Source organism: Arvicanthis niloticus, chromosome 15, assembly GCF_011762505.2.
Source record: "Arvicanthis niloticus isolate mArvNil1 chromosome 15, mArvNil1.pat.X, whole genome shotgun sequence".
Lineage (NCBI taxonomy): Eukaryota > Metazoa > Chordata > Mammalia > Rodentia > Muridae > Arvicanthis > Arvicanthis niloticus.
The window spans coordinates 57,011,256-57,026,102 of NC_047672.1; the positions used below are offsets into that span (position 1 = coordinate 57,011,256).

The following is a 14,847-nucleotide window of genomic DNA, read 5'->3' on the forward strand; positions in this document are numbered from 1 at the left end:
CCAGTCAGAGACAGTGAGTGCAGGTAGCACTAGAGTTAACCAGATGGTAAAAGGCAAGCACAAGAACATAAGCAACAGAAGCCAAAGTTACTTGGCATCATCAGAACTCAGTTTTCCCATCATAGCAAGCCACATTGAAAGACCCCCACAAGGGGACCCTCACCCAAGTCCTGACTTGCACGCCCCAAGGACACCCGAGAGACCTGCTTGATGCAATTGCAGAGGAGGTTTAATGACAAGGGGGCCTCCGGTCGGAACATACCTCATGCAGGAGATAGAGGTAAATTAAAAAAGAAAGGCTAAAAAATAAATAAATCTTTAAAAATAAAAATAATGAGAAAATAAATAAAAATAATTTTTAATTAATTAAAAAAATAAGTTTCTCTTGTTTTCCTTGTAAGGCTTGTATATTACCAATCCACTTTTCCTTTGGAATTTTAAAGAAAATGATTATGGCGATTAAGAATAAAGTACAAAATATGAAGATGATAAAAACCATAACCTGTATTGAGCCAATTGCAGTGCAGTCATTCAGCTTTTCATTTTCTGTTAGGATTTTCAAGCCATCTAGAGTAGCACTATTCAAGGTCCTCAGACCTTCCAATAGGATGCTTCCCTACCTTAACTCTCCCAGTGAAGACCTCCCAGGTGACTCCCTAAAATTGCTGACTTGTCAGTTTTTCCTCAGCAGAAATGATCTCTCTCTATGTCCATGAGTCTTGGCAGAAATAAGGAGCATCAAAATGTTGTTTTAACAGACAAAAATCCCAGGTATTTACCTTTACCAAGGAAGACACATGAGCCAGATGCTGGGATGAGAGACTGCTGTTTCAGAGACACAAGCAAACACTCAGCTTACCTCCCGACTCCACTGACATCTAGAAAGGATACTACCTTGTTTTCAGACACAATCTCATGGTGTGTCTCACAGAGCCCTGTAAGCAATCCTGCTTTGGTGTTCTTGGTGCAGATAGGAGCGCCCCACACTCAGCCCAGAGCCTTTTTCATTGGTGGCTCAACTCTTTCACTTTCCTGTGTCAAGAAATCTCCACACTGTTGCCAGCACCATGATGGATGCACATGTCTGTCCCAGGGCATCTGGGGGACAACTTTCAAATGCTAAGCACTTGGCTATCACACAAACACATTGCAAACTGCCCTGCAGGCTCTTCCTAGATGTGCTTTCAAACAACTGTAAATGATGAGGCAGGACATCTGTCCCCCTCCACATTCATCCTGGCATGATTTCTCAGCAGTCTTTAATGGTTCATATTGCAGAATAAGGACCACTGGATGTAGGAATGAGACAAGGACTATCTGGGCAAGGCTTGGACAGGAAACACTCAGTCGCACACATAGGAATTACTTTGGTGTTCCCAACCAAGCCTTGAGCAAATCCTGGCTTTGTAAGGAGGAGGTGCTCCATGGCTATGTCCCAGGAGAGTCTCCAGGAAAGGGTACCTCAGCTTCCTGTCAGTGCAGGGAGAACATTAGCAGGGAGCCAAAGGCAGTAGCCCATGACATCAGCAGTTCCTTCTTGGACATTCTATTGTCTCCCAGAGAGTCCTGGGCATCCCCTGTGATGTCACCATTGTTGTAGCAACGACAAGTGCAGCAACCCACCTAACTCAATGTCTGCAGGATATTGTAGAAACATGTTTTCTCGACTGAGGAGACATTTTCGGAGAGCAGAGGTGGACATGACAGAGATGAAAGAAAAGAGGAAGGAGGCTGGCTTTTCAGCTGAGAGGAATGAAGGACGAAGGAGGTGGTCTTGGCGAATGTGGAGTAAGTCCTGGGCAGTCCATGTTGAGAATCTGGGCAGGGCTGGGCTTGAGCTGGCCTTTCCAGCAATGGGCACAGGAACTGGAGTCTCTAGGAAGCAAAAGGATTTCCATGATTCTCACAGTTCTTGAACATGAATGATTTCAGAACATTACTTTCTCCATCCCTAAGGCAAGAGATGGCCAGTCTAAAACTGTTATCATGTGCACTCTCCACTCAAATCTGCACTTTTACTGGGTATTATGGGTGTTTCATGGGAACAGAGTTATATCATCAGGAGTCACAGAGGGTCTAAGCTATGCCAATTTAGGGCAGGACATCACTGTACTTCATTCCCATGGCTTCTTATATCTTCAGTTGTTATGTGACAGTAGAACCAAAGAGAGATTTGTGCTCCTGGCCATGACCTTATGTTCTCAGAACTCCTCTACCTCTTCTTTCTGAAAGTACTCACCTTAGCTTTCTTTATCACTGGTCCTGGGCAGCAAGCATTTTTCTACTGTAACCAAACAACTGTCAGACTTGATACACCCAGACACAGACTGGATCCTTTTGCCCCTTCTTGGGGGGTTGGTGTTTCAGTACGAAGAATTGATCAGTGTGTTGACCATGACCTTCCCCTGCATGACATTTTAATCCCATGTCCTGGGCCTAGAGTAACAGGGTAGGAGATCTGAGTACTCTATGCTCTCAAGGACCTGTGGATAGTGAATTTATCATCTGCCTTGTGAAACCACAGGACTGAGGTCTCTAAAGCCAAGTTGTACTTTGTACAGTTGATAATAATCCTGAAGAAGACATCTCTCAGGTCACTATAAGCATGTGTAGGGAGACCAACGAAAAACCTGGCTGCTAACATCTCCTGGTCTCTGTTGAGTGATGTGAGAGCTGAAATCCACTGAGGTGGCACCTCAATTGTGAACCAAACTCTTTGTTGTTGTGTTCAGCTCCAGACATGTTTTCCTTGTGTTTTGGCCTCAGGGTGGTTGTTGGTAACCACACACTACCCCCAGCTTTGGGCCACTATGTTGTGGCCCACACTGCTCAACATGTGGGGCTTAGTGCTCTGGTAGAGAGAGAGAGAGAGAGAGAGAGAGAGAGAGAGAGAGAGAGAGAGAGGAAGAAGAAGATGAAGAAGAAGAAGAAGAAGAAGAAGAAGAAGCAGAAGAAGAAGAAGAAGAAGAAGAAGGAAGAGGAGGAGGAGGAGAGGAGAGGAAGAGGAGAGGAAGAGGAAGAGGAGGAGGAAGAGGAGAAGAGAGAAGAGAAGAGAAGAGAAGAGAAGAGAAGAGAAGAGAAGAGAAGAGAAGAGAAGAGAAATGGAGGGGCAAGAGATGGGAAGAATGGAGACAAGACTGAGAGTGTGACCAAGTCTCATTTACTGTCTCTTGTCACCTACATTGCCTTCTTCTTATCATCTCCTCTTATTTTCTCCTTCTTATTGTCTCCTGTCTCTTGCCTCCCACTTCTTGTCTCCTCATTGTCTTCTTAGTGTCTCCTGTCTCTTGCAGCCCTCTTATAATATCCTCCTATTGCAAGGAAATCCTGGGTATTTATAAGCACAAGCAGGGGAACACAGCTGAAGATTTTAAAGACTCTTTATCATATGCACCATGCAACTGGGGTCACTAAACAGCAAATCAAGATATGTGGGCCGAACTATATGTTTACCAGAGTGTGCTCAGCTGTTGTAGACTGTTGTAAACCAAGTCTGCTATCAGGGTAATATGGTTCTAGCTGGCTGCAAAGTTGATAGTCACTTTCTGCTAAAAGTCGACTCCCAACAGGTGGTCTGTATACACTCTATGCATTCTCACTATGCAAGTTCATTGGGTTTCCTCTACCTGCAGGGGTTGGCAGAAGGACATCATCCCCTGCAAGTGTCCTCATGAAGAAGCTGGCCAAGGAGGAAAAGGAGAGGCTGACAGAAGAGCTGCAGCTCATTACCCAGAAGAGAAAGGAAGAGAGAGACCAACTGATCTTTCTCACGGAGGAGGGATCCATGAAAAAGAGGTGTGCATTGCTCCAAACCCTGTGGTGTCAGATGGGGTCTGCAATGTCACTCTCATCCATTTAAGGTTGTGGGTTCTAGGAAGCTGTACCTCCAGAACATCCCTGTGCCCTTCCTCATGTCTCTAAATACTTCTTAGAGGAAAGGCAGAACCTGAAGCTTGGTCAGGAGGGAGTTGGGAAAATGCACTCTTCTGCTTCCTCCAATGAAAAGTTGAATTGTGGTCTGAGGAAAGAAGTCAGAGATGGAGGTAGTAGAGAGTGAGTTCCCAGCATGCATTTGGAAAGCCCTTACCAAGCTGTGGCTTTGTGAGGTTCTAGGTGCTGTTTATGGTGAGTCTTTGTGCTTGGATGTCAGGTGACTAAGTGCTGGATGCTCCTGGCAGCAGCTGGAGGGGCCTGGTCCCACATTGTTCATCTCAGTGCTTGAGTAGAAAGCCTGAGCCTCACGACTGTTCCTCTTTGTCTGTGTGCCTTATAGTCTGAGACAGCATTGTTGCAAGCATGTCTTCTGCATCTCATTGTGCTCTCTCTTTTGCTGTCTCTGTTCCTCTTTCTCATCCTCTGACTCTGTTCTCTTTTCTCATTCTTGTGGGTTTGTCCAATTTTGTGAGTCCAGGTATGTGTGTGCACATGCACATACATGTGCATACATTTTGTATGTTTCCATTTCCCTCCACACTTTGGAATCTAGGGTTCTGTGATTTGGCCTGGGGATTGACCTGTATAACAGTTTCAGGGTGATGTGAGTGCTGAGGTCTGGGAGGCCCCACTATACACAGCACTGCTCTTTGCCTAAGTTCTCACAATTGTCCTTACATTCGTATTCCTTGGGCAGATTATAAAGCGGTGGAGATGTCTGGTCTCATCTCCAGAATTATGTGTAATATCTGTCTCTACACTGTAATTATCCAAGATGTAGAATCCCTTTTATGGGATTCTGTATTGTATCCCCGTTTTGGCTGGACAAATTCTTGTGGCCTAGGCTCTTGAGACCACACCAGTCTAGACTGCCCTCTATCCCTACAGAGTGAACATAGGCCACCCTCCATCTGGAATCCTAGCATTTGCTGTCCTGGGGCCAGGATAAAAAGTTTCCAAAGGGGAAGAACATGCCAGTACATAAAATCAAGAATGTGGCCTTCCCAGGCTGGAGTAGTACAGATTCCAGGCTGAGTTCATGTGTTCCTGAAAGCCCATGTTCATGGAATCCAATCTTCCTGGGGCCAGGTCCTTCCCCTGGCTAAATCCACAGTATGAAGTACTGAAGTACAAAGAGAAGAAGGTCATGTCTTTTCGGTACAACTTAGAGAAGGACACCTTCAAGGCCTATGAAACCCAACAGCAGCTCAAGAAAGAGACTAACTTCTATAGGTAAGTACTGGTCAGGGAGACCTGCAGTTGTGGAATGGCCATTTCTGCATTCCTTTGACTCTGGACTAGAGAGTCTGAAGGTCTGTGTCTCTCCATTCTGCTTTGTAGCCATGAGTGTGCCTTGGGCCTTTTGGACTGCATCTTCATAAGTCTGAAAGAGACTGTCACACCTCCCAGCATTGGTCAGGCATCCTCAGGAGTTATCCATAGGACAGTGTTTCAGATTTTGAGAGGTTTATTATGCAGTACTCTGCCTCAGGGACTTAGGCAGGGTGTTACAGAGCTGAGTGGGATGGAAAACATAGATAGTATGCCCTCTCCTTGGTTCTACTGACCTACATTGATGGTATTTTCCCCCTATAAGTTGATGTTGCCCAAATGCATTGGGCTTTCATGAATACATGGAGATTTCTCTTCCTTTTTTTGAGAGTCATGGGCCTTATTGTTATTTGGGCTGCAGCCATCATTTTTTTCTTCCCTGAATTGTCTGTTTGCTGTTTGTGCCGCTCTGATGGATGTAGGAGGTATATTGTGTTAGATCTTCATGGGAACCTGGGTCCTGGTGGAGTTAATGACACTTGGAAGTAGGAATGGGAGGAAGTAGGAGGCTGCAGGATCTTACTATGCAGATGTTGTTTTCAGCAAGCTGCAGAACCGGATAATGCTTGAGAAGGATCTTCTACATGAGCATTTGGACACACTGAACCAGGCAGTGTACATTGACTTTCGTGTAATCCAAAAATATTTGGTTGGCTTCAACCTAAATGATAAAGAGGAACAGGAGAAGACCAGCAACCTCCAGACCCAACACCATCAGGTAGGGACAAGCATCTGAGTTTGACTAATACTGTCTGATGACATTTGCACATTGGATCCATGTTTGCTTTAGCCCAGCACCTTTCAAATCCATACTCCCAACCAGCCACCCACCTCATGCAATGTAGTTGTTCATTGCTCTGTCTATGCACAAGTATTCTGGGACATTAGTCTTTTGTGAGACACTAAATTATGGGCAAGTGTACCTTGTTGCTCTTCTTGAAGCTGCACTCCAATAAGTTTAACAGATAAATAACCTGTCACATCCCTGCATTTTGTCATGATAGGAGGGTTGCTGTGCAGAGCTTTGAGTGAGTTCTGGGTCCTGAGACAGGGTCATGCAGAGGTTCATGTGACATGCTAGGTCCAAGCACCTTGGAGGGATTATAGCCAAGTGCAAATGTCAAATGAGTGGTTCTCATTGCTCTTAACATGGGTGGCATGTGGCCTTCTCCTTTCTTCCTGTAACCCAATGTGGTCTTTTCCACTGCCTTGTTCTTGGTTTGCACTGATAGAAGTCTCAGTGGCAGCTTCTTAGCCCATGTTTTTGTGACTGTACTAGATATTTTTGCCCTGCCTGCAGATTTAGCAGCAGTGATTTCAGTTAAAAGAGCAATGTTGACTATCTTGATGTGGTGGTAGGAGGCAGCAGCCTGAGAGCTGACATTCCATAGGTCTTTACCAACCCTGTGTCTTAATAACTGCCTTCCTCTCCCAGGTCTCAGAAACTACAAGAGGGCTGAAATTGGCCACATCCCAGAAAGAGCACCCCCTGCAGGATGACTTGCCACCTCAGGAGCCCCCTGCTAAGCTCCATCCTCAAGAGCCAGAGAATCCCTTGGATAAATCTTCTTCCACATAGTTCCTTCATCAGTGTCAATAAGCCCTAAGTCTCAGCCAGTGAGCCAGCCTGGCTGATTTGGGCTCTGATTCCCTTTCCTGTCCTTTCAAGACCAGTTGAGAGAGAACTGAGGTGACTGTTGCCACCAACTCTCTAAGAGGAGAAACAGCTGTAGTCTGTGCTGCTAAGTGTGCAGTGAGAGAAAGGTGCTCAACAATGTTGTCTTTAGTGTTTGTTTCAAGTTTTGTTTTCCATTGGTTGCATTTTTATTATGTTATTTGGATATTCTGTGTTCTTGCTATTGATTTTCATTTTTGTTGATGCTTTTTACTGTTTACGTTAACTGTCATTTTAAAGCTTGGGTTTTTTATTTATTTCTTATGAATAAAGAATTGATTTATAACTCTTGACTCTTTTTGTAAATTCTATTTAATTTTTTTTTTGTTTTACACTCCAGATTTTATCTTCCTCCTGGTCTACCCTCTGACTGGTTATCTCATACCTTCTTCCCCCTCCATCTCCACAAGGATGTTCCCAACCCCCTGCACCCCACCTGTACCCTAACCCCTACTCTACTAAATCTCCCCAGTCCCTTGGACCTCAAGTCTTTTGAGGTTTATTTGCATCTTCTCTGACTGAACCCAGACCCAACAGTCCTCTGCTGTATATGTGTTGGGGTCCTCACATCAGCTGGTGTATGCTGCCTAGTTGGTGGCCCAGTATTTTGGAGATCTCAGGGGTCTGGGTTATTTGAAACTGCTGGTCCTCCTACAGCATCACCCTCTTCCTCAGCTTCTTCCAGATTTTCCCTAATTCAACCACAGGGGTCACCAGCTTCTGTCCTTTGGTTGTGTGTAAATAGCTGCATCTGATTCTTTCAGCTGGTTATGGGGTCTTTCAAAGAGCAGTCAGGATAGGTCCCTTTTTTGTGAACATTCTGTAGCCTCAGTTATAGTGTCAGGCCTCCAGGCCTCCCTTTGAGCTGGATCCCAATCCCGGCCTGTTGCTGGACCTCCGTTTCCTCAGGCTCTTCTCCATTTTTGTCCCTGCAGTTCTTTCAGACAGGAACAGTTATGGGTCAGAATTTTTGACTGTGGGATGACAACCCATCCCTCACTTGATGTCCTGTCTTTCTGCTTGAAGTGGGCCCCACAAGTTTTCTCTTCCCACTGTAGGGCATTTCGTCTAAGATCCTCCCTTTGAGTCCTGAGAGTCTCTCACCTCCCAGGTCTCTGGTACATTCTAGAGGGTCCCCCCACCTCCTACCTCCCAAGGTTGCCTGTTTCCATTCTTTCTGCTGGCCCTCAGGGCTATAGTTCTTTTCCCCCAACCAATACCTAATCATGTTCCCCTCTTCTCCTCCCTGTCCCCTTTCCCACCCAACTCCCTCCCTCCCTCCCTCCCTCCCACCTCCTGTGATTGCTTTCTTCTCCCTCCCAAGTGGGATTGAGGCATCATCAGTTGGGCCCTTAATTAACCTTCTTGAGTTCTGTGGACTATATCCTGCGTATTCTGTACTTTTTTGGCTAATATCCATTTATTCGTGAGTATATACTGAAGAGGTCAGCTCAGGAACTTCGGACAACAGGGGGGAACTGCTCCACGTGGTTCACTCAGGGGGTCCCCAGTAAGCTAAGGCTCATCGGAGTCTTATATTTGGTGCACTGGCTGCGAAGCCAACCTCCTGTGGGGACATACCAGAGAGCGGTGAATCGGAGGTCTCCAGCAGGTACTGTGTGGTTTATTTGTCTCTCTATTTGTCAAAGTCTGAACTTATAAGCCTGTCTGAACTTCGGGTTTGCTTGCAAGCATCTGGGGAGCTCGGAGAGCCCGTGGTGTTTGAGGTAGTCAAGAACAGTGGGCAGATGTGCCTCAACATTGCTACCGTGGGGGTGAGGGGGTGGAGGCTGAAGGAGGCTTCAGGTGCCCCAAAGGGGGTCGGGAGGACCCTGCTCCTTTTGGAACCTCTTAGATTTGGTCTGGCGTAAGTCGGCCAAGTCGCCTGGTTACTAGATTCTTCCACGGTGACAGGGGTATGTCTCTCTGTGTGTTACATCTTGACCCAACCATGGCACGGGCAAGAACTGTCTGTATAACCTGGTTTCTGGGCCCGTGGCAGGGGTGAGAACTGTCTGCATAACCTGGTTTGCCCGTGGCAGGGGCGAACTATCTGTGTGTTGATTGTCTTTCTCTATGTTCTTGGACTTGAACTGATGCTATTTTTAGATTGAATCTTCCCCATTAAACATCCTAGTTAACCACTGGAGGAAACTTAGAGAAAGAGGAAAAAACTTGTCAGTAGTAAAGAAGGGCAAGTTAGTTACTCTCTGCTTCTCTGAATGGCTCACCTTCAGAGTAGAGTGGCCATCCATAGGGACCTTCAGCTTACAGGTGATTAAAGCAGTAGGAAAAAGCGTCTTTAGGCCAGGATCCCTTGGGCACCCAGACCAAGTGCCCTGTAGAGCCTCCCCCTGCCCCCCACTTCACGGATAAAAGCCTTTCTTCCCCAAGACCCTCCTTGTAGGTTCTGGCCTTCAGGAAAAAGAAAACAGGGAAGGAGGGATCTGGACCTGAGAAGTTGCTCCTCCAAGACCCTTCAACAGCGAACTTGTTGCTCCAAGACCCTCCTTTTTTATATCCCCCAACCCTTGCCACCATGGCCTTACTAGCACCACCATCAGGATCCTCAGGCCCATACAGGATCAAGGCCTCTGTACCTCCCCTTTACAGAAGAAAGGAGCAGGAGGAGACCCCCCCCTTCCCGGTCCTGCCATGGGGACCTGAAGTCTGAGAGCCACCTCCCTGATACCATCCATGGTAGTTCTCCCACTGAGGGCATATGGGCCTCTAGATAAGGGCAATCAGGCTAGGCAATATTGGCCTTTCTCTTCGGCTGACTTATACTACTGGAAAGCCTAACACCCCCCCCCCCTTCACATAACCCCAAAGCACTGATTAACCTCTTTGAGACTGTTTTAGTTCTCTTCAGGACCTAAGAGCAAGAGAGGATAATGCAGGAAGCTGGGAAGAATGACCCCTCAGACACGGGGGAACCATGGATTGACCAGACTGTAGTAGACAGTGGGTTTCTTCTGACTAGATCTGACTGGGACTTTAGTGTGTCAAAAGGTAAGGGGCACTTAAAAGCCTGCCACCAGACTCCATTGGCAGGTCTCAAGGGGGCAGGGATCAGATGAGTCACCCACAGCCTTTCTAGAATGGCTCATGGAGGCATTCAGTCAGTACACAGTATGGCCTTTATAGACCAGGCTAGTAGATATCAGGGGAAAGCTTCAGAGGCTAGAGGGACTGCAGGATTAGTCATTAAAGGATTTAGTGTAGGTTGCTGAGGAAGTCTACCATAACAGGGAGACAGAGGAAGAGAAAGAGTAGAGAAAGAGAAAAGGAAGACGGTGAAAGAGAGATGAGGAAAAGAAAGGCGACAAGAAAGGAATTTACAGATAATCTTGGCTACAGTAGTTAGGGAAAGCAGAGAAAGGAGACTCCAGTCCGAGAGAGACAGAAAACTCCTTGAAAAGAACCGGTGCACACATTGCAAGGAGAGGGGCACTTGGCCCAAGGGTGCCCCCAACAAATGGAAGCCGAGAGCAGGAAATCCCAAGCCTTAGGAAAAGCACCCCCAAACAGCAAAGGTGTCAGCCCTGGGGGAAGATAGCAACTAGGGAGGACAGGGTGCAGACCCCCTTCCTGAACTCAGGGTAACCTTTAAAGTGGAGGGGAAACCCACTTAATTCTTAGTGGACACAGGCTCAACACTCCGTTCTCCTCCAAGCCAATGGCCCCATTCCCAAGATAAGATCTTGGGTCCAAAGAGCCACTGGCACCAAAATGTATTTATGAATTACCCAAGGAACACTGGACCTCAGGATGGGCTGGGTATCCCACACATTTATGTTCATCCCAGACTGTCCCTACCCTCTGTTGAAGTGAGACTTACTTTCCAAGGTGGGGGCCTAAATACACGTCCTGCCTGACAGGCCACAACTAAGTGGCCCAAAAAAAGAACACATGGGTGGAGGAAAGACGTCTCCGACTGACCCCTGCCGGGAGCCGAGGCTACCCACTTTACAGACAGGAGCAGTTTTCTCCATGCTGGTCAGAGACAAGCGGGTACTGCTGTGGTGAATGTCACAAATGTCATCTGGGCTGAACCTCTACCCCCTTCCCCGGGCACATTGGTGTAGAAATCAGCCTTGGAACTTGGGGCTGGCCAGAAAATCAACATCTACATGGTTAGCAGGTATGCTTTTGCCACAGCCCACGTCCACAGGGCTATATACCAAGAGAGAGGACAGCTCGAATCAGAGGACATCTTGGATCTTTTGGATGCCCTGATGAAGCTGGCAACTGTGAGTACTATTCATTGCCCAGGACACCAGAAGGGAAGAGACTCAGTGGCCCCAGGCAATAACCAGGCAGATCAAGTGGCTCAGGAAGTGGCTATGCAGGAGCTTATCCTGGTTATGGGCCTACAGGAGACACCCACTGGGGAATGGGACTGGATTAAGGGATGACCTCACTTAAAACACACAAATCAGAGGTATTATTCTTCAGGGTATCATGGACCCTTACAATTGTGGTTTCAGAAATTCCTGTGTAGTTAGCTCTCTTCCACAGTGTTGATCCCCAACATTCTCCCTACTAAATGTTCTATCAGAGGTGCAGTTCTTCCTGAAGGGTTCAAGCTGAAAAACGGACCACTGGGTCAGATTCACCAGGCCATCAGACGCTTGCCTGTGTTATGGAATAGTAGTTCCTATCTTGCTACGACAAATACCTGACAAAAAGCAGACCACAGAAAGGAAAGGGTTCATTGTGGCCCGTGTTCTAGGTTAAGGAGAGAATCCTTTTTGTGGAACGGCATGCATTAGGTCTCAAAGAAACAAATGGCTAATTGAGGTGCCTATTTAACATATTGAAGCAGACACAGGCCACCAGTACTGTTTCACCACCTCTTAAGCACAGCTCACCCTCTACCCACCCCCTACCCTTAACTTCTTCAACCCTGATTTGCTTCCCTTCCCCCAGAAGCTTCCTTCTATAACCCAGCCACTTGGCTGGCTTCTTGGCTCCTGGTTCCTCTCTCCCCCTTCCCATCTCCTGTCCAGAAGCCTCTGGCTGTGCTCTTCTCATACCTACACTGTCTTCACTTTCACCATACCTCAAGGCAGTCATGTCATCTAGGTTGTTTTTTGTTTTTTTTTTTTCCCCAGCATGGTGACAGGAGCAACATTTGCCTATGGCCACAGAAATTTGTTCACACCTAGAAAGATCAGGGAGAAAAAAAAAGGAATATTTGCCCCCATTATACTCACGACCAAGCCTGGGTGTGCTGCTGCCCACATTAGGGCACGTCTTCACCCCGAATTTAATCTTCTCTGGAGAAGCCATCACAGATACACCCAAAGGTATGCCTCGTTAATGTCCTCTGTGGTTCTTAATCCAGTCAAATTGACATCTAAAATTAACCATGACATGTGAATTCTTGTTCAATGACAAAAATGACATAGCAGATTAGGAACAAGCTGCAGGCCAGCAACCTCACTGCTAGGCAGTTTTCTTGCCCTTCACAGCTGTGTGGCTTTCAGATGCACTATATCTGTGCCAATACTAAGCATTGTTCTAGGCATAATTATCCTCATTATTAATTTTTACCCAGCTAATTAATTGCATTTTGATGTGGTTTTACTTATTTCATGACCAGCCACAGTGGTAAATCATAATTGGAGAGAGCAGACCCCAAGATTTTTGATGTTAAAAGGTTCTACAGTTGACTAGTGGGTAGATAAGTCTTATCTTTACAATTATTTTTAAAGCACCCACATATAAGTACAATATAAGCATGTGTGTTATATAATTTAAAACGTTATAAGAAATGTTTAAACAGAAACCTATCTTGACATCTCCCACCTAAATATCATCTCTGTGTCTCCCCTCCCCTTTATGACCCCTTTTGCTTCAAAACATGGTCATGTTCTCTGACGTTGTTCCTTTAATTCTCTTGTGTAGTCACCTACAGCACCACCCCACTGAAAACAGGACTGGAAGTTTCTTCTCCAAAGCATTGACAGCTGATGTCCACGCCCACTTCCTAACGTGCTTGCTCCATCGAGACTTCCAAAACATTTCACTCTTGATTTATTTCCAACATCACTGACTGCCTATTCTTCATTTATTTTTATGTTCTGCCCTATCTTCATCTACATATAACGATAGAATGACATTTACAAATCCTGTGTATCCAAAGTGATGATAAATGTATGTGGACATATGCTACATGTTCCATGCTAAGACCAACAAGCCAACCCTTCCAAGTTCTGAGTTCAAATCCTTTAACTGTCCCAAGAGTTGAGTCTTAACTCGTCTTTTCTACATACACTCATCACCTGATTCTCGACTTTCATGCAATCTAAGTGCTTGTGATACACCTTTGTTTCTGTGTTCTGACCTTTCCCTCTGCATTTCTATCTTAACATCACTGAGAAAATGTTCAGTAAGCATCACAAATCTCTGTTGCATCTAAACTTAACTTCTGAGTGTTTCCAAACCAGTTCCTCTCACAAGTCCCCAAATCTTGGCAATTCCGCTCTACTAGTCTGTCAAACCACAAATTCATCTCTAATACCCATCATATGTTTTTATATCCTACATCTCATCCTGCAATTTATCTGTGAGATGTTTCCAGAGAAGATTAAATGGAGGGCAAAGACCTGCCCTAATAAATGCTTGCTCTTTCCAGTATCCATCTACTCAAGTCCCTTCCCAGCAAACCACAGCTGCAAGCATGCTCCACACCTCTGCTGCTCCTCTCCTCAAGAGCTGCTTCCATTCGTGGTTCATTCTTGCCTATTCTCCATATATTCCAGGGGATTCACGTGAAGTCGAGTCAGCCTGCAATACTCATCCTCAAAAGCTGTCACTAGCTTTGCAACTGATTCAGAGTAAGACCACAGTCCTCACTGTGACACTAAAGGTCGTGTGGATTCCTTGCTCCCACTACCTTATCTTTTCTATAAACATAGCCCATTCTACTCCAAATGCCATGCCTGCTGCAGCTGCTAAGAGGTGTGAAGACCACATCTGTGCTTCACTGAGGTGTGAAGACCACAGATGGGAGTGGCTTGAAAGGAAGGGCAAGAATTGTAACTCTGGACAGAAGAGGTATGGTGTGTATTTATTAGCTACCAAAGTGAGAGTGCTGAGTGGCAGACGAATAAAAGACTCCAGAGCCTGATGTGGAAAGTCTAGACTGAAGGCTTGAGCTTGGGAACCACCAGTATTCAGTACTGATTCTATTACAAACTGAAATATATATGCCATAACTAAAGACAATGAAGAAGAGCTTTAAGGGAAAATATTTTATAACAAAAACAACAAGGATCAATTGTGTGGTGCACAAAAGTATTTTAATATGTTGGTTAAAAAAGACAAAAGAGATAAATTTATGAGAAGAGTACTATATATATATATATATATAGAGAGAGAGAGAGAGAGAGAGAGAGAGAGAGAGAGAGAGTCAAACTCAGTAGCCAAGAAGAAAATAAAAATCTGAATATCACAGAGATACCCACTAGATTGAAAGTGAAGATTTTCAAAGCTACAGAGCAGCAGAGCATGGCCCATGGGAAAGAAACTGGGATAAAGGCACACACAAGCATTCAACACTCATCCTTAAAGAGGCACTGTAGGTGCTGGAGCCCAGCAGTTGCTCTCCCTCACTACGCCTTGGGCATGGCTCTTCCAGATGCCGTTTATGGATCTGAAGAATGTGCCAATACATAGGGCATACGAAAACATGAATAAAAAGATACAACTTTGAACCTTTGGCTTTCTAGCTATTCATTCCTAAAAGTGATACGTGGGGAAACACCCGCTGTTCACTCAAAGTGATACGTGGGGAAATGCCCGCTGTTCACTCAAAGTGATACGTGGGGAAACGCCCGATGTTCACTCAAAGGCTCGCACAGTGCACAGTTTGTCCTACGCCTCCTCCCATTTCACAA

At 45.8% G+C, this 14,847-nt stretch overlaps 1 protein-coding gene across 1 annotated transcript; it reads left to right on the forward strand.

Annotated features, from left to right (window-relative positions):
* The first annotated feature begins 1,655 nt into the window (after positions 1-1,655).
* Positions 1,656-6,941, forward strand: LOC117720390 (disks large homolog 5-like). The gene is made up of 5 exons (XM_076913175.1): positions 1,656-1,788; positions 3,633-3,795; positions 5,023-5,166; positions 5,809-5,983; positions 6,701-6,941. Exons 1-5 carry the CDS (start codon positions 1,656-1,658, stop codon positions 6,842-6,844), a joined length of 759 nt encoding a protein of 252 aa, XP_076769290.1. The 3' UTR covers positions 6,845-6,941.
* The last annotated feature ends 7,906 nt before the right edge of the window (positions 6,942-14,847 follow it).

What these genes read in the sequence shown, in the direction of transcription:
- LOC117720390 (XM_076913175.1), top strand. Translation starts at nt 1,656, where the DNA reads ATGTTTTCTCGACTGAGGAGACATTTTCGGAGAGCAGAGGTGGACATG. An exon ending in GTGGTCTTGGCGAATGTGGA is followed by an intron (nt 1,789 to 3,632) that starts GTAAGTCCTGGG and finishes CTCTACCTGCAG; the next exon opens with GGGTTGGCAGAAGGACATCA. An exon ending in AAAGAGACTAACTTCTATAG is followed by an intron (nt 5,167 to 5,808) that starts GTAAGTACTGGT and finishes TGTTGTTTTCAG; the next exon opens with CAAGCTGCAGAACCGGATAA.